We start from the raw sequence: 23636 nt of genomic DNA on the forward strand, positions 1-23636 counted from the left end.
AATATTAAATATATATATATATATATATATATATATATATATATATATATATATATTTATATTTATATTATAACATTTGATATACAAATCATTTTGGAACGTATTGTAACAATTTTAATTGCCTCGCAGGATCGTCAATTAATAGTATAGTACAATGGCACACCCTTTGTACTCTGTGAAAATGACAATGAATTACTAACCCTTTGCACTCGGATGGTGACTCTCAGGCACCACTGATATTCTTCTTTCACCCTTTAAAATCATTTTTATAGCAACAGTGTTTAATTTTAGAAAAATTGTTAAATATAGCACTGTTAGTATGAATCACGAGAATTAATTTGATATATACATATATAAAATACACTTCGTCGCTCAAAATGAAAATACTATAAGACAAAAAAAATTATTTTAAATTCAGAGCTAAAATGGCTTCGAGCGCAAAGGGTTAAGAATAGATATTGTTCTTATTCTAGTTGACACAGCATGAAAGGAGAATCACAGTGCAAGGGGTAAAATAGTATACAATATTAAATAGCATAACAGCGCGAATGCTCAAAGGACGAAAGCCTCGTAGAGAGAGAAAGGGGCGGGAGAGAGTCGGTGGGAAACAATTAGCCTGTTTAGTCGAACGAACGTCGCCGTCGCCGCGTCCATAGCCGGTGCATCGCGGCTGCATCGTGACTGCACCGAGCGCGGCTGCAGCCCCCTAGCCGCGGCGTGGCTGCGTGGCAGAGTTGCGTGGCCATGCACAGGCCGCCAAAGCCCGGAGACCCGACTACATACACCACCAAACACCACCGTGGCGAGAGGTGGAGTGCCACGGTTCGTCTCGTTGCATGCGCTGCACAAATGTGCATCGATGCACGCGAGGGAAACTCCACGCCTCGCGGGCATCGACACACACCGCCGTGGCGGCGGCGTGCGCCTTCGCGGGCTTAAATGAATTTTGGATTTCGCGTGCGTCACGCGTTCCAGTTGTTTATCGCGCGTATACCGCGAGCACAGGCGAGCGAGTAACGCGGAGCGTTACGAAGCGGAGAGAGGCTCGCGCGCGTTTACGCGTAGAAAACGCCCTCGGATGCAGATTCCGTCGACTTCGCGCCGATGTTACGTGCTCGTATTTTATTCGAACAACCGCGGGATCGTTATCTCTCCGGTGATCTATATTCCATCGTCGACGAGCGCGATCGCGGCCATGCAAATTTCGCAAGACGACGACAAACCGCGCCGCGTTTTTCAGACCGTCGCCGAAACGTTCCCGAAGCATTGTCAAAGCGCTCGACGAACCGGAAGACTGTTCTCGATCTTGCTATTCGTCGGAGGAATGTACACGAATTATATTTGTATTTATAATCTTTGTATTTATTTATTCGGGCTTTTTATTTAATTTCTGTTTTAATCTGTATTTTACATTTTTATTCTGTCTTTTGGAGGTCTGTTACAATTTAATTTGTGTCCTTCATTTTTATTCTACGGTTTGGACTTCTGTTCTAATTTAATTGCTATTCTTAATTTTTATTCCATTTTTTCTTTTTTAGTTTCCGTTCTAATTTAATTTATATCCGTAATTTTTATTCTGCCTTTCGGAGTTCTATCCTAATTTAATTTTTATTGTGTCTCTTACATTTCTATTCTAATTTAACCTGTGTCCCGAATTTTTGTTCCATCTTATAGATTTTTGTTGCAATTTAATTTGTATATTCAATATTTATCCGCAATTTTTATTCTGTCTTTTTAATATCCGCTTCATCGGTTGTGTTCTTAACCCTTTGCGGTCGAACGTCGAGCGTTATTGGACAGAGCATTTCGTTTGCGCACGTCCCCTTTATCGAGTGTCACTCGATGTCATCATTTTATGTCGGAGAACCTTTTAAACGCTATCGTGCCATTTTAAATTACAAACTGTGAATAGTGAAAGGTGTTTGCTGCTTAAAATATTATACAATAATATTGGAACTTGCAGTAGGACAATCTACTGTTTATATTTCAGTAACAATTAATTACTATCGAGTTTATATTGGCTGTTCGACAACCTTTATTTCAACGTTCAAATATTGTTAATAAAAGGGTAGCATTTAATTTCTATTTAACACAATGGAATACCAGCCATATTTATCGGACAATATTGCTACAGTTCCATGACGAACCTAATACATAATTCTATCGCAAAGAGTTAAACCCGTGGAGTTAAATGTTACAAAAATGCGATATCTGATCACAGCTTCAAAACAATAGGAATAATTAAATCCTCGACTCGCCCAAATCGAAATCTCCTCCAATTTATTCCACCTCAAATTGTTCACCCATTCGTCAAGCAATCGTCGCGAGACGATCAAAATCTCGTCGACCAATAGACGCGACAGAAACGCATCGTATTACGAAGAGTATGACAGGAGCAACGATAGTATATGATAGGGAGCAGTCTAGCCAACTCACGAATCGACTCCACCGTTTCTGTAAATACGGACAAGCGAGCATTTTCCGGGACATTAAACCGTGCCGTCTAAAAAGACGAGCCACGCGATCGGTTTTCCATATTCCTGCGGCGAAGCATGGAGCCGCGCAGCTGTTTAGAGGATGGCGGACGCGGAGGGGCGGGACAGGACGCGGCCGGAAGCTCATTAAACTCCGCGACGAGATTAAAATCGCGGCGGAGCAGAAAACGATGGTTATCCGGGCGCGCGTCGGGGCGACGTATTGCACCGGTCCGCGCACGTTGCGGCGAGGCGCAGTCAGCAACCGGGGCTGCCCGCAACCACCACCTTATCGGGGAGGGTCGCCATTAGCGATGCCGACGCCACTGTCGCGGAATTATTTGTTGCCGACCGTCGACGGTGGATACGTGTCGCGCTCTAAACCTTCCGATAGCATCGTCGACTTCCGCGAAAACCGAAAAACCGAATTTATCGGCCGCCCACGCGGATCGATAACTAAATTGTTTACCGCGGCGACCGTTCCGAGAAAAAACGGCGCGACGGCCGATCTGTCACAGAAGAATACTAGTTTATTAGTTCGTCTGTCGGTTCGCAGCTTCTCAGGAGATGTAGATAGGTTATTGCGATATTTTTGAGACACCCTGTATAGATTTTTAATCGACGGATTTTCGTTTGATAATTCGAGGGCAAGTGTAGCTGGCAGAATCGAGGTTTGGTATTTAATATTTATGGTTTACTGTAATAATATTTGTTATATTTGCCAATATTTCTTCGGGCAATAGTTGATAGTAATTATTGAATAAATAAATAATAAAATTTGAAAAATGATAATTGATGAAACTTGCGTTAAATAATAAACGTAAAATTAAATATTTGCGTTATATAAACGTAAAACAAGGAATATTGCATTCTTAGTAATTATTGTATTGGCATTATAATTAAAGCGTCGATGAACAGCTGGGATTTCTCCGTTTGGTCGATCAGTATTTTATCAAATAAAAATTTAGAATAAAGTAATTTTGCCGAATCCAATAAAACTAGAAAAATACATCGCATTTACTATGAAAAATGCGACCAAAATTCGTCATTAAAACATTGAAATTACTTTCGCAGTATCATCAGAATTCCCTTCGTTTAAATATGATATTATAACAAACAATTGATCAACCGAATATAAATGAAACACGATGTAAACCGTATCGGCGTCTCGCACGATAAATAAATACATAGCTAATTACGCTCGAGAACAAACAAAAGGGCGGAATAATAGCCCTTTGCATGTTAAATTCGAGCAAACAGCCGATTAATCGAATTTAAATAAAGCGCGATATAAAATGTAATCATCAGTCTCGTACGACGAGCAATGAGCCCCCAATTATGTTTGGCCTTTCGCATGTTAAATTTCTACCAAACAAGCGGGATTAATCGAATTTGAATAAAACGCGACATAAAATGCGACGCATCCCGCGCGATAAGTATAAAGTTAATCACGCTCGCGTGATAAACTTCGCTGGCAATGAGGCTGATCCCGCTTAACCCTTTCAATGCCGGAGAACGTTATATTGCTGTTGGCTACTGTAGCAAAGCTATTGTTTTCTCAATATTTTTACTAAGTAACGATTTCATTCTTTATTTCTCAAAATTCTTGCAATTCAATTCCGTAACTTTACCAAACTACGTAGTTTTATACATTTCGCTCAGGTACACACGATTATTTGGTCGGCACTGAAAGGGTTAATGATAAAGGGCACGGGGCACAGTAACTGGTGTTGCATTAGCTCGAGCGTGAACGCGACGGTGGTCGCGGATCGCGAGCGCCGTAATTCCGGGGTCGAAGTGCACGGCTGGAAATAACGCGTGTCGGTAAGGGAGGCGGCGACGGTGGCAGGCGGACGTATCCATCGCCGGCATCCCCATAAATCCCCCCGCGTCCCATAAAGAACTAACTCGCCGTTTATCATGCGCTTTTCCGTGCGCGCCGTGTGTTTCTCCCCGGAGAGAAATATCAGCCGGACCCCGGTTCCGAAAGAGCGGACCGACTGCGAAACAGCGGCGAGGGGGACAGCAGCAGCGATGCGGAAGCGGCGGTTTAGCGCCGTTCGCGAATTAATAGAGTTCGCCGCGTTAAGTGGTCGGCTCGGTCGCTCGGCTGGCAGCGCGAGCAGGCTAATTACCGGCGAACAACCCGGCAGCGAGCGCGGCCGGCATTATCACGGCCTTAAATTACATTCTTTATCGCGGCAACGTAATTTGTACCGGCGAGCACGCGAAAGAATGCCGGGCCCGGCTGTTGGAGAGCGTGGCTGTGCGAGGAGCTGGCGGCTGACAACATGGCGGCTCGACTGCGGGCCACACGCGGCTATCAAAGCCCCCCTCGGAGACGGAACTCGCTCGAAGGCACTCGCGCTCGTCACGGATCCGCGGCGAAAGAGAAATGCCCGCGCGAACCGGTAACCGAACTCGATTATTTAGGAGCGACGCGATAAAAAAAGGAGCAGCAGCTCCCTTCGTCCTCTCGCGGTGCCCGCGCGAGCGCGCGCGATATATGCGAGCGTACGACGCGACCATAAATCGCGGAACGCCCGTAAATGCCATCCACTTCATTTTTCATGCTCGCCATTGTCTCCGGGGAGGCGCAAATGGACGACCGAATGTCCTCGCCGCGGAATTGGAACCGTGTACTCGCCAGACGCGCCTCGCTCTGCTCACGAATCCTGCTCTTCCTCTTCCTCTTCCTCCTCCTCCTCTACCTCTTCTATACCACCTCCACCTCCATTCCTCCGTCCTTTCTCGTCCTCCTACAGTTTCTGTCCTCCCGCGCTTCGGGAGCTCGAATCTCCGCGCGTCGACGGAATTAAACTTTCAAATTTCGACACCGAGAGTCAGCCATCCTCTAGCCGCCTTCCTTTTCGGAATTGGTAATCGCGGCGGGTTAGCCGGATCCTTTGCTCGTCTAACGTCGAGCAACGGGTTAAAGCCGGGTTATGATAGCGACGTCGCTCGCCTATTTTTCAACCCGAGGACTCGACGATGGTTCGATTCAAACGAACCGATGGCCCTTTCGATGCAACCAGCGCTTTCGAGCTCTCTTGACCTTTTTACCTCCGGCTTGTTAACCCTTTCGGGTGGGCTATTTTTGAGACTGTCTTGTCGAAGTTGGTTATAACAATTCGGGACTTTATTTGCAATTTTTTTGGAGCATGTTTTTGGAGACGTTTCTTTGTTTTATTTAATTATTGAGAATTGACTGATTAAGGGATGACGGAATTGTCTAGTTTTAAAGAAATCCAGGTTTATTTATACTAAAATCGAGGAGCAAAATAATAGTAATAATAGTGAAATAATAGTAATTATTCGAGGAGTAAAATAATAGTAATAATAGTAAAATAAGAGTAATTATTAAGTGAACAATATTCTCATTACTGCAGCCGATAATAGAAAGCTTGTAGACTCAGTTTGCACCTAATAATATTTGCTAAAAGTATACCAATTTTATCGCTAATACTGTCAACTAATATACACGCCCTGTAAAACGTGTCAGTGTAGTTAAGTGGACAGTGAAGTTAAATCAAACCAAAGGGTAGAACTGACGGGCAAGATTCTGCTAAATTCAGACCGATTATGCGAATTTCCTTCTCATTTCTTTCCATAATTTTCCTTCTAAAATCTGCCAGTGCAAAAATAATTTTATCACTATTTTTTCTTCTCCCTAATTCGATTATTTTATGATCTTGAGATGTTTTATGGCCTTCGATAAGGAATATATCCTTAGCCTTACTAAGGACGTTCCTTAACATTGTGTGACATCATCATCGACGACCCGATGGAACCGTCTTGGTCCGTCGGTGGTCCGCGCTCGCGAACAAAAGGGTGCGAACGGCGTGGGTGGTTGGATCGGCAGCGTGGCGAAGAGCGGCGGCCGCGAACGGACAGGCGTGGCGGTTCCGTGTGTGGAATTTACATGCATAATTGAGGCCGGCAGCTTCGTTACGAAGCTGCCTACCTAACCGCCCTAGCCTGTTGATCGCGCCACGATTCCCTCGCGCGCCGCACCCACCTCCCTTCTCCCCCGCCTACTAATTAGTATTTGAAATAACGCTCGGCCGTGCCGGGCTAGGCGGCTCCTGTTTGCTGCCCGGAACATTGCATATCGGCCAATTATCTCCACTCGCTGCCAAGTTCAACCAGTCCTTCGTTAGCAGAGCGACGAAACGAGCTCTCCCCGAGTCTTGATTAACTCCGTCCTCCTTTTTCGGCGACGCGGCACGGACGGGTCCGCCGGATCATCGACCGTGCCGATATTTTCGGTTAGCATCGATCGCTGCGATCGATCGATCAGCTGCGAGGAACATTGTCCGTACGTGGGGGCCACAATCCGCTGTTTCCGCCGTCGACCGACGATCGCGGAGCTTGGAGAGAGGGTTGGTACATAGTCACCCTTATTCTTCGATCTTTTTCTTCTTTGATCTTTTCTTTTACGATTGATGATGTTATACGGAATTTGTCATAAAAATCATACGATTTTTTCTATTATAATAAATATTCAATTAATGGAAATTCTAGACAACATAGAGTCGTCCTCGCAATTAAAACTGTATCTTTGCACCCCTTGCACTTCGACGCCTTTCACGCTGCATAGATTAGCCCTGATTCATCCTTAATATTTTCCCCAATATTATTCACTATTTACTTTTATTAATTCCTTCCATTATTTACCTATTATTATAGACTTTATTAACAGAAGAATCAAACTGAATCTCGATCTAAAAGAAATCGCAAGTGCGAGGGGTTAACAACTACAAGCATCAATCATTTCTAGTATGATAATCCCAGCGTTAAAACCCTATATATATATATATATAAATAATCCTTATATAAAACAGAAGTACCATAGAGATCAGACAAAGCCTCCTTTAAATTCCCAGTTAAGACGCGTTCGAGCTAAAAGGGTTAATAGTCGTCCGACTATCCGGATAACCTGGTTAGTGCCCGGCGACGCAAAACCGTCGGAAGCTGGAAGGGCCAAAGAAACCTCCGCGCCAACAAATTCCTTTCGCCTTGATTGTTACTATTCCGGCTCGCCGGTTCTCTTACAATTAGCGGGAACCGGGGTTGCACGGCGCACGGCAAAGGGTTCCCTTGACTTTCAGGGGTCGGGGGGAGGGAGAGCGAGACCAAACCGGAATCAGAGACACAGCGCGCCGCGCGCGTCTGACTATCGTTTCGCGCGCCGGACTCCGCCGCGAATTCCTTCGGGGGAGGCGCAAGAATCTTCGAGCAATTAAGACGGATGCTGAGAGCGTGGCTCAAAGGACCAAACCCGTGGGCGGAGAGGAAGAGAGAGAGAGGAGCGGAGAGTCGCGGATGCGAGGAGGGAATCGGCTCGGATGCGGTATGCGCGTCGGAATTACGCGCGCCGCGACTGATAACGCGACTCGCGCGCTTCTATAAGCTCCTACTCGCTTCTACAAGCTTCTACTCGCTCCTACTCGCTCCTACTCGCTCCTACTCGCTCCTACTCGCTCCTACTCGCTTCTCGATCCCTCGCGATTTTTTGCAGACGTCGCCGGTTAATTGACGGTTTACCCCGGTCCCGGCTTTCGTTCGACTCCGCGCCGCGAGATTCCGTCGCGGTGGATCCGTCGCAATAATCGCGGGAACGTCGCGCATTCCGCTCGAGCGCCGATCATTATTCAACCCTTTCGCTACGGGATTGATTATCTCGCTTGATTGTGTACTGTAATTAATTCGATTATGTATGTGTGCTGTACATGCAGTGTATATTTGTAGGTCTCGACCACGGAGATCAATCTCGATTGTTACGCTTTGATTACGAAATACAATTGTTGTACCATCGCGGTGGTCGGACTTCAGGTAGAAATCGTTGTTAACTGCACGCTTGTAGACATCAACAATTTCGTGTAATTTGTATTTATATTTGTTTGCCTTCTATATTTAATTTTGTTCATTTTGTATATTAATTCTTTATTTATCCATGTTCATTTTGTATATTTGTTTGTTATTTATTTTTGTTTATTTTTTGTATTTTGTATTTATTCGTCTCTATTCATTCTTCGTGTTTATTTTGTATTTTATTCTTTTTTATTTATCTGTCAAGTTTATTTTGCGTTTATTTCTGTCGTATTTACTTTTTCAAATTTATCATTGATCATCATTCCATAGATATTACATTAAATCGAATTGGTCGTGCAACATTTACACGAAGCACACCTGTCACCCAGTTACAAAGACCATAACGACAATTACGTTAAACGGAAATCAAATTTTACTCTTCTTTCAATCTTCTACAATCTGCTTTCAATTCTTCATATTCTATTATATATAATTCTATCATTATTCTATTACACAGTAGAACATAAATTCTAAAATGATCGTGAACGACGAATAAACCCTAATACCAAACTATATAATAACCAAACTATAAAAATTATTATAAAAATCCTACTACAAAGAATTAACACACACACACACACACACCGAATCATTTCAGAAGGTCGGCGACCTACCTTCTCCCTTACAGAATATTATCGACCCCCTCGCAATTTCCTCATCGGTGCGCGACCCGAAAAACAAGAATCAAGAGAGTTGTTGTACGTTGAAAAACGGCGGCCGAATAAATAATCGACGCGAGACTGGTGGAAAACAGGTTCGCCGCGTCGCAACAGGGTTGGCCGGCCGGGGGTGGGATGCCGACAGGGTTGGTTCGCGGGAGGGCGATAGGGTATGGGGTCGAGTCCGGCGCAGAATCTCCTCATAATTAATGGCAGTTAAGTTGAGCAGTATGCCAGTAGTACGCGTCAGCTGCACCGGGTGCGAGCGAACGCGGGGCCGCGCCTCGCTTGTTGGCGGATAGCATGCTCCAACAATACCGCGAAGAGAGAGAGGGTGAGAGAGAGAGAGAGAGAGAGAGAGAGAGAGACAGAGACAGACAGAAAAGGAGAGAGGCAGCGAGGATGAAAGCAAACAAGCGAGAGAAAGAGAAAAGGAAGAGAATAAGAAGCTAGCGATGGAGAAAGCAAAAGAGAGAGAGAGAGAGAGAGAGAGAGAGAGAGAGGGGGAGAGAGCAGAAGCAAGCCACAGAAAAAAAGCAGAAGAGAAAGGAAAAGAGAGGAAGAACCGAAGCAAGCCACAGAGAGAAAACAGAAAAGAAAGATAGAAAGAGAGGAAGCAGCCAAAAAGAGGGACAAACGGTAAAACCAAAGGAGAAAGAGAGAGAACAAGAGGCAAGCTTTCGAAAAAAGCTGAAAACTGAGAAAGATAATAAAAGCATACAATATAGAAAGAAAGAGATAGCAAAAGGTATAGTATATAAATCAAGGTATAGTATATAAATCAAGGTATGGTATATGGTATACATGGTATGTAAACCAAGAAAGAGAGACAGAGAGGGAGAGACAGGGAGAGAGAGAATGTGCGGAGAGAGGAGACGACAGAAGAGAGACTTTCCGAGGCGTTTCACGGTCGAAGCGGATTTCGCGCGAGGGATTTCCCAGCGAGAGCCGACCGGTTCCGGGGAACGGGAAGAAAAATGGAACGTCGAGACTCGAAAGTGGGCGGATGGGGGCGGATGGGGGATGGTAGCGGCACAGCGTATGAAATTTCCGCGGCTGAAAAAGCAGAGATACGAGGGGGCGAAGGTTGTTAAACCAACTGCTGGAAAGTAGTCCCTTTGCGGGGGCTTTCATTATATCGCCTCTTCGAAGCCATCCTACGTTTATTAAACGTTTCACGCTGAACGTTCCTTTGACGTCGCGCGTCTCCCCGTCTCCTTGCCTTCTTCCGCGCCGGAAAAACCAACGGGAGCCCGGCCCAACGGCGACGACGAGCCGGTTTAATATTTGAAAACTAGCGGGGAGGAGCAGGCCCCGCTGTTGTTATCGACTCGTGATGGTAATTGCTGATAATAATAAATTATTGAGTAGGGATGTTATTTTGTTATTTCGAATTCGAATAATATTCTAATCCCTTGTTATTAATATTTGAGCAGTAAATTCGGCCACGGAATAAATATTACTGTTATGTTCCTTCTCAGAAATTGTAGCAATTGAAAAATCGTAGTGTGAAAAAAATAATTAGAAAATCGCTAAAACGGTGGCGCAAACTGTATACTCGGGGTTCAGAAATTTCTTCAATAAATTCATATATTTTATGTGAAGCCAGTAATCGCTAAAATGGTGGCGCAAATTATTTTTTAGGAGTTTAGAAATTTTTAAATTCATATATTTTATATGAAGCTATCTATTTCCATAATTTTCTGCCAGAGCGACTACAATTTCATCATCGTCATCCTTTTACAAATTATCACATTATTTCGCGACTCTGATTTCTGTCTTCGCTTTCGACTTTTTAGAAGAATTAATTCTCGCGACTCGATTCTCTATACCGAATCTAAACTAAAGGGTTCGCCGCTACACCCTTTACACTAAGGTCGACGCCGAGTCGCTGCAGGTGAGAGCAGGTTGCCCAGAGATCGCACGGGGGTGAAATACAACCGATCAGGGTAAACGAGTGCTCTAATCAGCAGATTTTAATTAGGATAACCGGTGGCGCAGTCTGAATTTTGTATCAGCTAGGACCGTCCTTGGGTTCCCTAATCCGGCGCGTTCGATGAGAGAGATAAACCGTCGCCCGTGTTTCGCAACGATGCCGAGAGCAAACGATCCGCGCCGCGTCGAAAAATCGAAGCCCAAGGCCTCGATTCCGATCGCCACGGGTTTCCGTGTGCCGGCTGCCGAAAATGCTCTCTCGTGGCCAAATAATTATGCAAATTACGCGGCGCTCGCGCGCGCGCGATCACGGTGATACGGCTGTTTAAAGTGGCAATTACCACGTGTTAACAGGCCGTGTCGACTGTTAAAGTAATTGGCGTTGTGTCAACAGACGCGCTCACGGCTCGCGGCAGCTTAGGAGAACTCGCGATTTCGGGAAACTGGGATTTCGCATCGTGCGGGGACTTCGCAGATTTCTACGATTTTTCGCGCGGAGAATTCGAAAATTTCTCAGATTTCTTTCGCGCGGAGACTTCGCAGTTTTCTACGATTTTTCGCGCGGAGACTTCGCAGATTTCTACGATTTTTCGCGCGGAGAATTCGCAGTTCTCTCAGATTTTTTTCGCGCGGAGACTTCGAAAATTTCTCAGATTCTTTTCGCGCGGCGACTTCGCAGATTTCTACGATTTAGTCGGCTCAATATTTCTTTCGCCGCAGAAATAGCAACAAATTGACTTGTTTGGCGGGGATATAATGCGGTGACGTGTGACCGCAACGAGTGACGAACCCCGGATTTCTATTGGACACCGTTGACGCGGAAAACCGGACCGGCAAAAATCGGCGGCCCGGCGTCGCGTCGGAAGCACGGTCCGCCAAAACGCGCGCTTGTTTGCCAAGCCGGCTCTCTCTCTCTCTCTCTCTCTCACTCTCTCTCCCTGTCTCTCTCTCTCTCTCGTCCCCGTTCGTTTGTTTTGGGGTTGCGGTGAAGCATTCGGATAACCCTGGTTACCGCTAGTCACCGGCAATCATTCCGAGCTGTTTGCTCGCCAGGTTTTGTGCTCCGCGAACGGGCTCCGTCATTGTTCGACGCGATCAAAGGGGGGCCGACGCGCGACTTCGCGAACTAATACGTCCCTCAGAAATGGCTCGCGATCGCTAATTCTAGCTTGGAGAACGGTTTAACACTTTATAGTCGAGCAGCGAGTGATTAGACGATGTTAAAAATTGCTATACAATTTTTTACGATAATTATTATTATTCATTTTGATAATTATTATTCGTTTATATTTGAGGAGGTATTAAGAATGCTCTACTTGGAAATTAGATTAGTTTTATATAATATTAAGCAAATCTTGTAAAATAGATATTTCTCTTATAAATTTATATATTTCTATATTTCTCTTATAAATTTATATATTTCTATATTTTTCTTATAAATTTATACATTTATATATATATCTTATAAATTCATATATTCATATATTTCCATTTTAAATTAGATATCGTCAAGACTTGCGTCAAAATGACCGCTATCCGACTTTTCTCAAATTCACTTATTTCAAACTTATCGCTCACGTAATTGCAGCGAAAAATCTGATTTATTTCGAGTTTCGACGTTGAAAACAGTATAATACAACGAGATTCAGGAAAATTCGCGAAAAGGGTTGGATCGAGCAGGGGACTGTGCGCTGGCCGGGAAAAACCGCGGTCCTCGCTGATTGCGTTCACGCGAGATAATTGACGGCACGCGTACACGAAGGCGGCCGACCTAACTTACGATATCCCAGCTCGCAGATTAGGATTAACCCCTTGCGCTATAATAACGATTCAGATTTCTATTAATATCGTATTAAATATGATTGTTCTTTCATTATTTTAAGTCCGAATCGAATTCTGTTTTTTTTCTTGATCAATATTTAACCCAGTTGCAGGACGACTCCTTTTATACTTCGTTGATTAGCATTTATCCATCTTTAACCCTTCGCACTCGAAGCCATTTTAATTGTAAATCTATGACGATTTTTCTGACTTACTGTATTTTTCTATTTTTTGTAAGAAAACTCACCGTATATTATACATTGGAAATTAAATCTTGCGATTTGTACAATGTTACAAATTTAATGATTTCCTAAATCTATAGTTTGGTAATAAGTAGAGAAATTATTTTGGAACGTGGTGTAGCAATTTTAGTGGTGCCTCGAGTGCAAAGGGTTAATATTTCCCTTAATAATACCAATTCCTAGATACTAATTAATAATACTAGTTAATAATAATTCCCTTCCTAAACTGTAATAACAAAAAATTCAACTCAATTTCGATTTAAAATAAATAAATAATCATACTTAGCGTTGCATAAAATCTCTGTCACTGCGTATTATATTCCAAAGGGTTAATCGTTCCAGTAAACGTAGACATACGACAAGTACAATATAAATCTCCTTCTTCTTATAAGAAATTGTATAATCGGGAAGGTGCTTATCACAATGAAGAAAATGTTACGTCAAGGGGTTGAGGGTGCTGCGAGGAAGCGTGCGTGTCGATCTCGAGACGTCGTAAAATTGCGACAATGTCGTCGGATCTTGGGGGCGAGAAAGCCAGGGCAATGGGAGAAATTAGACAGGGAGGAGAGGTGGACGGTCGGACGGCGGTCAGACGGTCGCCGACTGGCAACTATAAACTGCCCCGCGATAACGGCGCTCGTGACGGATTGTGTGCATTGGGCGCAATCACGAAACGTGTCGGCGTGTCTCGGATTCTGTCGCTCCGCGGGCGCTTGTGACTTTGCGTCCGTGTGCAATTGTGATACTATGGCTGTGTGCATCTACATTCTATGGCCGTGTGCACCTGTAATGTTGCGTAGGTGTGCACCTGCGATTCTATATATTACTTGATCTATTTTACCATATTTTAAAAAATACCATTTGATCTGTTTTACTATATTATGCTAATCCCGAAAGTGACCCAAAAATTAAAAAAAATCGCCCGATAATATTCTAAAATTACACTAATGCAATTTAACAAATTTATCTCAATAATAGACAACAAATTATATTATTTACCACAATAACGTCTCGACAAACTATGGACTTAAAAATCCGACGAATAGTCAACCGCTCGATAAAACGTTAAAGAACGACGATAACTGAGCGATCCGACCGCATGAACGATGGAAACAGAGAGAGAGAGAGAGTATACAGCAAATAACAGGCCCGTTCGAAAATTGTCCGTATAGCGGCGTCATTGACCGAACACCATTTCCATCCACGAAAATGTCCGGCACGTAAAACGGTCCGACCGCGGGAATTCGTTCTCCTCCTGCCCGGCTTATTTCGTGTATTCCCGTGGCATCGCGCAACGTTTACACGTTCCGTTGCACGGGTAGATAAAGTCCGTCGACGGAATCGTCGGTCGAACGACAGAGGGGAGACGACGGAGGGGACGACGGCCACTGATTTATCGCGACGTAAACTCGACGATCACGGAAACGATCCCATGCCCGGGACGAAATATCGCCGCGCTGGAAGGAAGAAGATCCTCGAAGATAGGGTCGTGGCGCGCTCTCGCCGCGCGGAGAAAGGAGTTCCGCGGCGAAATTAAAACGAAACGCGAGCAAACAAAAACGGGAAACGGGGGATCGCGTTTCACGGCGCGGTGATATACCAGCCTGGTCAGAGTTCGGAGGCCCGGCTTTTGTTAATCCGAGAATTAACGAAGCTCTCGCTGGAAAACGTTTTCGGGTGACGCGCGCCCGATATTCTAGCGGTCGGGGGGGAGGGGGGGAGACTAAAAAAAAAAGAAGATCATTTCGCTGCAATTTTTCGCGCGAACCTCCGGTGGCTGTCGTTGAAGTAATAAAACAACCCTTTACTCATAATGCTAATAAATACTGAGTAAGACTACTATTAATAATAATTATCGTATTAAAATTGTAATATTATAATACAATATCAATATTTTAATGTTACATTGTAAAGTTAAAATTTTAATATTATATTATAGTATCAACATTTTAACATTATATTATAATATTAAAATATTATTAATTGATGATAAAATTGATGTTAAAATTTTAATAATTATACAGCATAAAGGAATTACTCCACATTCAACACACCCAACAATCATACATAATAAAAATATCAGAGTTTACTTCAAACCAGTCTCTCCCCTCCTAATTGGCACCAATCGAAGCACCGTGCCCAGAAACAACCCCCATCCCTGTTAATTCGTCGAACGGGACAACGAGAGGGTTGCGAGCGCTGTAAAGGGGGGGACCGTCGAGGATATCGGCGAGAGGAAGACGGACGAGGGAAACGGAGCGTCTCGGGGTCGCGTTCTTCCACGGTCCGACGAGCGTTTTTCACGAGGCAGAGATTTCCTCGGGGCGGAGTGCGCGGTGCCGCACGGGAAAATTTACGAGCGCCGGGAAGCTGGTTCTGCGAAGCTGGAACCCAGAGCGAAGAGAGGGAGGAAGGAAGGAAGGAAGGAAGGGGGGGAAGCCGTTACGCAATCGCGAGTGCCGTCCGCGACCTTACACAATAGAGCCGTGATTGTCTCTTCTGCGACTTCCTATACGGCGCCATTGTGCGCGAAGCCCGGCTCGAAACACCGACAAAGCAGCGCGCTGCTGACTGACTGACTACCACGGGACCCCATGAAACGAAATCTTTCGCCATCGACCATTCGTTTGGGAATTCTGCCCTTCGGATCGCAGTCAAACCGGAAGAAAATTACTGGCACGTGACGGTGTTTGTTTTACGCGGTGACTGTACTCTTGATGGATTTTGGATTCTTGGTTCAACATTATGGGGTTGGTGGCTTAGAAATTGGAAAGTCGTTCGCTCGGATTTTTAGGCAGGCTGGGATGCGTTTCATTTAATTTGGAGAAGTTCATGTTACTTGTAACACCTATATAGAGTTTAATATTTTAATATAGTATAGTATAATATAATATGACTGTATTTAATTCCATTTAAAAGTATCCGATCGTCGGATACGGCACAGAGAAGGCGTAACCAACGTCGCCGCAAGAGAAAAGGCGCGTCGAACCCCGGATCCAACAATAAAGGCGGCACGACCATCGTCCAGCATCGCCCAGAATCGCGACGAACGGAATCGAATCGCGAATAGACTCTCTTCCTTGGTACCCTGGACTATTCGTACAAATGAAATTTGGCCGGGTGGGGCGATCGATCAGAACACACGTAACGCGCTAAAGAGCCCGGTTTAACGGGCTGTGTCGTTTGGCGCGCGACTCGTTCGACCGCTAAAAACAGCCGGAACGGTCTGTTTCCGCGTTGGAAATTGTCCTCGAGCATGGCCACCGCCGCTGCTACTGCCACCGTGACGGGCTCGCACACACGCTCCCGAACCCTTTTTCCATCGGGCGAAACAACGAATGGTAATCGAGCAAATGAAAACTCGAGCGAACGAAAGAAACGCGCGACACACGCGCGCGGGGTGAACGGAAGCGGGACAGGCGCCGAGAGAGTGGATACGGGTTCCATTCGATCGTGTTCGTCCCGCGTTTTCGACGGGAAAAACAGCCGCGCGGATGCCGAAAATGGACTGCGAGAGGGACGGAGGCAGGCAGAAAGAGAGAGACAGAGAGACAGAGACAGGTAGAGCCATATGGAGACAGAGAAAGAGACAGGTAGAGTCACAGAGAGACAGAGAAAAAGGCAGAGAGAGGGAGAGACAGAGTTAGAGATAGAGAAAGAAATAGGTAGAGTTACAGAGCCACAGAGTGGAGAGAAGGAGACATGTAGAGTCACAGAGAGACAGAGAAAGAGACATATGGAGTCACAGAAAAAGAAATGAAGTGAGGGACAGAGAAAGAGAATTGTGGAGTCACAGAGAGACAGAGAAGGAGACAATTAGAGTCACAGAGAGACTGACAGAGAGACAGAGAAAGGGACATGTGGAGTCATAGAGAGACAGAGAAAGAAATAGAGTCACAGAGAGAGAGAGAGAGAAAGTGAAAGTCAGATAAAGATGCAAATATAGTCACAGAGAGAGAGAGAGAAACAAAGTGAGAGAAAGAGAAAGACGGAAAGGGAGAGAGTGACCTGGTGCCTGGCGCGGTACAGACCAAACCATAGAGAAAGAGAGGAAGAGAAGGTGAGAGGGGCTGTGCGAGGGGGAGGAGGACGAGGAGCGCGCTGTTTCGCTGCCATTTCCATGGAAATTGAGCACTTCGAGAGTCGGCAGCCTCTCCAACTGGCTTCGAGTTACTCGACAACTCGATCCGCGTTTTACTCGTCGTGACGCGGAGGGGGGGGGGAGGGGGTGCCTAGTTCCGAGCCACGGTGAACAGAAAAGCGGGAAGAATTATTAACAGGAAAGTAATTGCAACGTTGCCCTGGGACGATCGCGCGCCGAGTTTAGGATACGATATTATATACACCGGGACGGATTCTCCTTCTGGTCATCGGGGGGGAAAGCAAACGTTTCCATTGCTCGTTATCGGTGAACGCGGCGCGAGAGAGCTGCTACTACCAGTTTCCCCGAAATAAAACGTCTGCCCGGCGCGAATCGATTCCCCTTGACCGATGCTAGCTCGGGGAAAAAAACCCCCCGCCCCCTTGGACAACCCGGCTGAAAAAAGGGCCGGGCGGGCCCCGCCCCCCCCCCCCCCGGTACTCGCCGTCGTTTCGACGATGGTCTAGGAGAATTACAGATCGTAAACGAAACCGGCAATTCTCGCGGGTCGGCGAGAGAAGGTTCTGTTTGGATGGTGAGAAATATTGGATGGAAAGTTTTTGGGTTGAAAAGAAAAATGGTGGAGGACTCTAGGATGTATGGAGAGGGGGGCAGAAGACGCTTTCAACCCTTTGCGATCGGTGTCTAAGTAGCGGGGATGGTCTTGAGTCGACGTAGAAGTCGACCCTATTATAATATAATTCTGTATTTATATTATATTATAATATGTTATAATATTGATATGTGATTCTATTCTATTCTATTATAATTCAATTATGTAACTGTATTATATTAAACTCTGTTATAATACTGTTACGTAATTATATTCTATTATAATATAACTATGTCATTGTACTAAATTCTGTTATAACACAGCTATGCACTTCCATTCCATTTTAATATAACATCATTACGTATTTATATTATATAATATTCCTTTATAACACAGTTACCAAATTAAATCATACTATAATAATAATAACGCCATATCCTACAAATAAAAAGGACCTCGACGGTACCGTAAAAATGGCGCCACGTTGTCCGGCATCACTGTATAGCGTCGAACGTCAAGCGTGTTCGAGGAGGACGAGCAACGCGATGCTCGCGCGAGAAAAATGGACGGCGATCGCGGGCGAGAACGGTCGTAGAGAGAATGGAGCAATAAAAATCTATTAAATTCTTTATTTCGCGCGGAACGGAGCGGAACAAAGCGGGCCGAGGGGGGTTGGGGAAATAGGTTGTCGATCTTTTGAAGCTGCGGCTGTCGGAAGGCTGTCCGCTCGCGCGTTTCCGGAGGATTAAAAAGAACAATGGCTCGGGGGGGAAACGGCGAGAACTCTTTCTCTCCCTCTCTCTCTCTCTCTCTCTCTCTCTATCTGGCTACTGTTTATCGGTGCTGCTAAAACCGGATCCGGCGAATTTGATTCGGAGAGAGAGAGAGAGAGAGAGGGAGAGAGAGAGAGAGAGAGAGAGAGAGCTGTGGAACGTTGTAGATCGATGGAGATTTCGAGAGTTGCGAAGAGAGAGAGAGTCCTCGCGCCGCGGAGCTCCTCCAGAGCAAACAGCCATCAATTTAGCCGACGAAATTGCGGATAATGAGTTCGACACTCTGCGCGCATTGAGAAGCAACCGGATTAATCGAGCGGCTAACGTTTTGGCTGCCGGAGACGTATGCATACGTCTTCGCGAGTCTATACTATAGTATATACTAAAGTATACTAAAACACTGTAACGTATATACAAAAGGCGTAAATATACGGCTTCGCGTATTTTTTAATAATCACGAAAGGTGTGAGAATTTACGCCCTATGCACCTTTTTTACTATAACAGCTTTCACTGTTTTTTTTAATCTATTTAACGTGAAATTTAACAGTTTAAGTAATATAGCAATATGTAATTGTTTCGAGCTTACAATTCAAATTAAGCAAATTAAAGTAGCTTAAAATAATATAATAGAAAAAAATAGGTATTCCAATTGATTTGCAATTATTACTTCTTTTAACCTCTGACAATGTTACTATAAATCTCCGAGTACGCTATTGGTCAGTATTCATCGATTGCCCACGCGACGATAGTTTCCTTCGACCCCGCGCGGCAAAGGGTTAATCGCGCAGCACCCCGTGGCTCCACGTTCTCGCCGCGTCTCGAGTGCGGCCGCGGTTCGAAAAATCGCCGGCTGCCTGGCCCGTTAATGGCTTTCGAGCGGCCGGCGGTGATCGATCAGTTTCGAAAAAGTCGCCCGCGAAAGGCGGCCCTCTCTTCATTTTTCAATATCGACAACCGTCGACCTAGTTTCTCCCGGGTCGCATTATCGGCACCAGTTACACCCCGATAACGAGCAGATAAATTAATGCCGGCCGAGATCGGGAGCCCGCGTCGAATCGGTGGGGGGAGACCGGATCGGTAACCGGTTCGGGACCGGAAAAGGAAACGGAAAGAATCCCGGCACGCGGGCACCGCGCATTCCGAAAACGGAATGCGACATGGCCGCGAAGACTCGAATTCCATCGCAAACTGCTCGGAACGATGGCGCTCGCCCCGTCGTTCTCCAATTTCAATTGATCGCTTAGTTCCCAAAGTGATTAAGACTGTTTTCTACTTTAAAAGTAAAATTCGGTAGAATAAAATACTAGTAAAATAAAATAAAATAAATCATGGAATTAACGAGGTAAAATCGAGGAAAATATTGCTGAATTTTGACTATGATTTTTCAAAGTGATTTGGCATACAAATTAACGAATAAAAATGTCTAATAAATACCCCCCCCCCCCCCCAATAACCCAAAAATTCGATCAATCGTCTCTATATTTTATTTCTCAAATTTTTGCTCCATGCAAATTTTTGCTCCTTGGAATCGTGTTAGCTTTGGTTGCCCTTTGCCCGAAGGGCTGCGACGCGAGAGAAAAGGGGCGGCTTGTACGACGCAACCCTTAGATATGAAGCGGATATGCGAGCCGCGGTTTAAATGCGGTAGACGCAAAAGGCGAAGAGAGAGAGAGAGAGGGAGGAGGTGAAAAGGCGGGAGAGGAGACGAGACGCGGCGCGACTCGGATGAAATTCCAAGACAAGAAGATTATTCCCGGAGAAAACGGCGCGCGTCGCGCTGCGACAAGCCCGCGCGCGGGCTGGTAACGTTATTGCTCTCCGGTTGCAAACATAAATTCTCTTCGGAGATATCAGCCGCGGGGAAAACGCCGCGGCCCGGCCCGCGGCGCGCACTATTTTCTACCGCGTCGAATAAATATTCGCCCGCGCGCGCGCGGGCGCGACGGCTGCGAATCCGGGGAACGGAGAGCCGATCGAAGCCGCGAACACCGTCGCTCTTTGATGTCGAGCCGCCGCCGGCGCGATATTGCTAAAACGTCTTAATAATTATATTGGATGTGACGTATTTTTTTGTGATTATGATGGGGTCGTCCCGTAAAATTATACCGCGTCGCGCTGCGATTGATTCGAGCCAAAATGAATAAACAATAATAATATAATATTAATATTATAATTAATATATATAAAATTAATATTATATTATTATATTTATTTATTAACTGGATGAACAATAACGTGCACTTCTATACAAAATTGATTCTTGCGACTCGCAGCAACAGTTTTGCTATTCAATCATTCCTGAACTCCAAAAATATAAAGATATAAAAATTATTTTATAATAAAATAGAATAATTTTAGTGTTGTCTCAGCATTCGAGTGCAATGGGTTAACAACCGGACACCCAACGAAACAGTAATCGCTATAATCCTAACCACTGCGATACTGTCAGAAAGATCGCGGCGATTCGAAAAGCTCCTCGTAACGTTTCCAATTAAAATCCTATTGTAACCATCGGCCTAGGGAAAGAGGACTCGTTATCTAATATCGCGGATCATTTTCATTTCGTTAAATAAAGCTCGGCGCTTTCCGCGCGTAGAACAAAAGAGCTGGAAAGGCAGGGGCTCGTTTGCGTTAAACGATCAAAGTCCACGGATACAGACGCGGCCCGTTTTCCGCGGCGACGAGTGTATATTCTGATCAGTTGAACGCGAATGCCTGGGCCGGCAAAGGGTTAATAAACGGAGGATATCGAAAAGCAATGCGGAGAGAGAGAGAGCCTGTCTCGAGAGACGCTTTCAGTTAGAGCGCGGGAAACGGCAACGGGTTTGTCACCCTCGCGCGATCGTCCACGGGCTAAACGAATCGCAATCGCAATCGGAGAGGCAATCGAGCTCGGCCTCCACCCGCCTCGCTCCTCCTCGCTCCGTTATTACAGAGCGGAACAACTCTTTTTCTAGCGATAATCGTGTTACGGTCGCCAGCCGATCGTTCCGCGATTAAAGCGGCCCTCGTTCGTTTGCATCTCGCACGGCGGACAGGTTATTTGCCGGGGCGGGACGTATTAGGTTGGCGCATATGAAATGTCGGATTTTTGAGCGGGTACATTAACCTGCTTCTTTTTTTCCAAAAGCTATTGATTTAAGCGAAATGATGCCCCGTCTGTTTCAATACGCTTTCCCAACGCGAGTTTAATTCGTAGATGAAAAATTTAGAGCTGACAAGGTACATACTTCGGGGTCGCAGATATTTCAAGGTTTTAGGTTATGTCTAGGTTCGAGATTATGTCATGCTTTTAGGTACTTTGAGATTTCAGATACTTCTAGGTTTCTTATGTTTCCGAAGATCTTAAGTATATTAGGGTCACATATATTTCAAGATTTTAGGTACTTCAAAGTTTGAGGTTATGTCAACCTTTTAGGTACTTTAAGACCTCAAATACTTCTAAGTTTCTAAGGCTCCTCAAGATCTTAGTTACTTCTGGGTCGTAGATAATTCAAGGTTTTAGGTTATGTCTAGGTTCGAGGTTATGTCTAGCTTTTGGATGGTTTCAGATCTCAGATTGGTTTAAAATTGTTATAACGCTCGTCGAATAGCTTCGACCGGCATCATCCAGCGCGGACGACGAGCTCCGCGAGATCGCGAGATGATCGAGAGCGCGTGGGGCCTTTTATTCGCGAACCGGCGTCGCTCGCCGCGGGGAACGGTTAACCGATAACTATTGTTTGCAGGCCTCCATTTACGATCTGAAATTTTCATGCCACGAAACCACTCGTAAACCAGCCGTAGCCGGCCGCCAGTCTCGTCTAATAAATATCGGCTCGCCGGGACTTTATTAGGCCGTTAGCGTCCCGCCGCGCGCGCGAGCGCTACTTTTCCGACCGGTATCCTCGGGATTTTCTAATCGAAGGCGAACGCAGTGGTGGGGATCGACGAAAGGGGGATGGACCAAAGGGGGGTGAAAACTGTGGTTACTGGAGGCCTCGAAAGGGAAACTAAAACAGCGCGATTATAAGCGTTAATCTTTTATATTCAAGTGGTGAGGCACCACTGAAATTATTCTCGAAATTAATTTTTGTACCAACAAACTATAGATTTAAAAAATTGTTGACAGCGAAACTGTATCACTGTTAGAAGACCAGGTCTTGATTCCTTGTCGGCGGTAAGGAATAACCAAAAAGAACGCGGCCTGTATTTCTAGCGAGCGTTTCATTATTTTGTCAGATACTAGATCCAACTTCCCTCTACAAGTAGACAATTATTATAAATTATAGTATTGGTATATTATAGTACGATTATTATAAATCACGGTATCATTAACCTAGCCTGCGGATAGATTAATTCACCCTAATGTTACCCTCCACGAAATAGTATTTAATTTCAACAGTACATCTATATTACAGTCTCTCTCTCTGTTACTATGATCAAAGAGAGAGAGAGAGCCAGTTACTTTTTTCTATATATTTATTTGTCCGGTTTCGCAGTCCCGTGACGCAAGAGAGCAGCTGTTCGACGAATCGCGCGCGATAGACAATCGTGTATTCGGTCGACTGTACTCACCGTTCGCCTGAGGACAGTCCTAATGGTCTCGACGTCCTGCCTTGTCGGCCACCGCGCATAGACGACGACGCTGAGCAGGATGACAAAAACGGCGATCCAGATCGTCCATGCCGGGACGTTTCTCGTCCTGGCAAGAAGCTTCTGGGCGGTCCTCGTCGTGATCACTTCTTGCGCCGGTATCTCGAGCTTCTGCGCCTTCCTCAGAATATCCTGGAGTCGCCTCTTAGCCTGCTCCACATCCGGCACCCCCATCTTCTTTATTTTTATCGCGCCTCCGCCCCTCTCGTCGACGACCCCCCGCGTCCCCACCTCGTCCGGCTCCCACCGTACCGGAGCCACTCTCGTTTCGCAGCGGATTCGCAAACCCCCTCCAAGGATCGCGTTTCCTCGTTCCTGGCACAGTTCCGCGATCGAGACGTTAAGAGAGCATCGCTTCCCGGATTCGCTTATGGCGGCGGGTCATCCTCGGCTGCCCCCGAGCTGCTGCGACCGATCTGCAATATTCAACAGTTTTTCTTAACGATCCGTTCTCGAATCTCTGGGAACGCGTCGACCGTCGTCCGACGGTGGCGATCGCGACGCCGTACGGATATATCAACCCTTTTC

The 23636-nt window shown here is 45.5% G+C and overlaps 1 protein-coding gene across 1 annotated transcript in view; it reads right to left on the reverse strand.

The window, feature by feature from the left end:
* LOC144474095 (uncharacterized) overlaps positions 1 to 23371 on the reverse strand; it is an 83662-nt gene extending 60291 nt beyond the window's left edge. Inside the window, exon 1 of the mRNA XM_078188599.1 lies at positions 23031 to 23371. Within this exon, the coding sequence (XP_078044725.1) occupies positions 23031 to 23282 (252 nt within the window). The 5' untranslated portion in view covers positions 23283 to 23371. The remainder of the gene's footprint in view (positions 1 to 23030) is intronic.
* Positions 23372 to 23636: the final 265 nt, after the last annotated feature.

The sequence above is a fragment of the Augochlora pura genome, chromosome 8, assembly GCF_028453695.1.
Source record: "Augochlora pura isolate Apur16 chromosome 8, APUR_v2.2.1, whole genome shotgun sequence".
Classification (NCBI taxonomy): Eukaryota; Metazoa; Arthropoda; class Insecta; order Hymenoptera; family Halictidae; genus Augochlora; species Augochlora pura.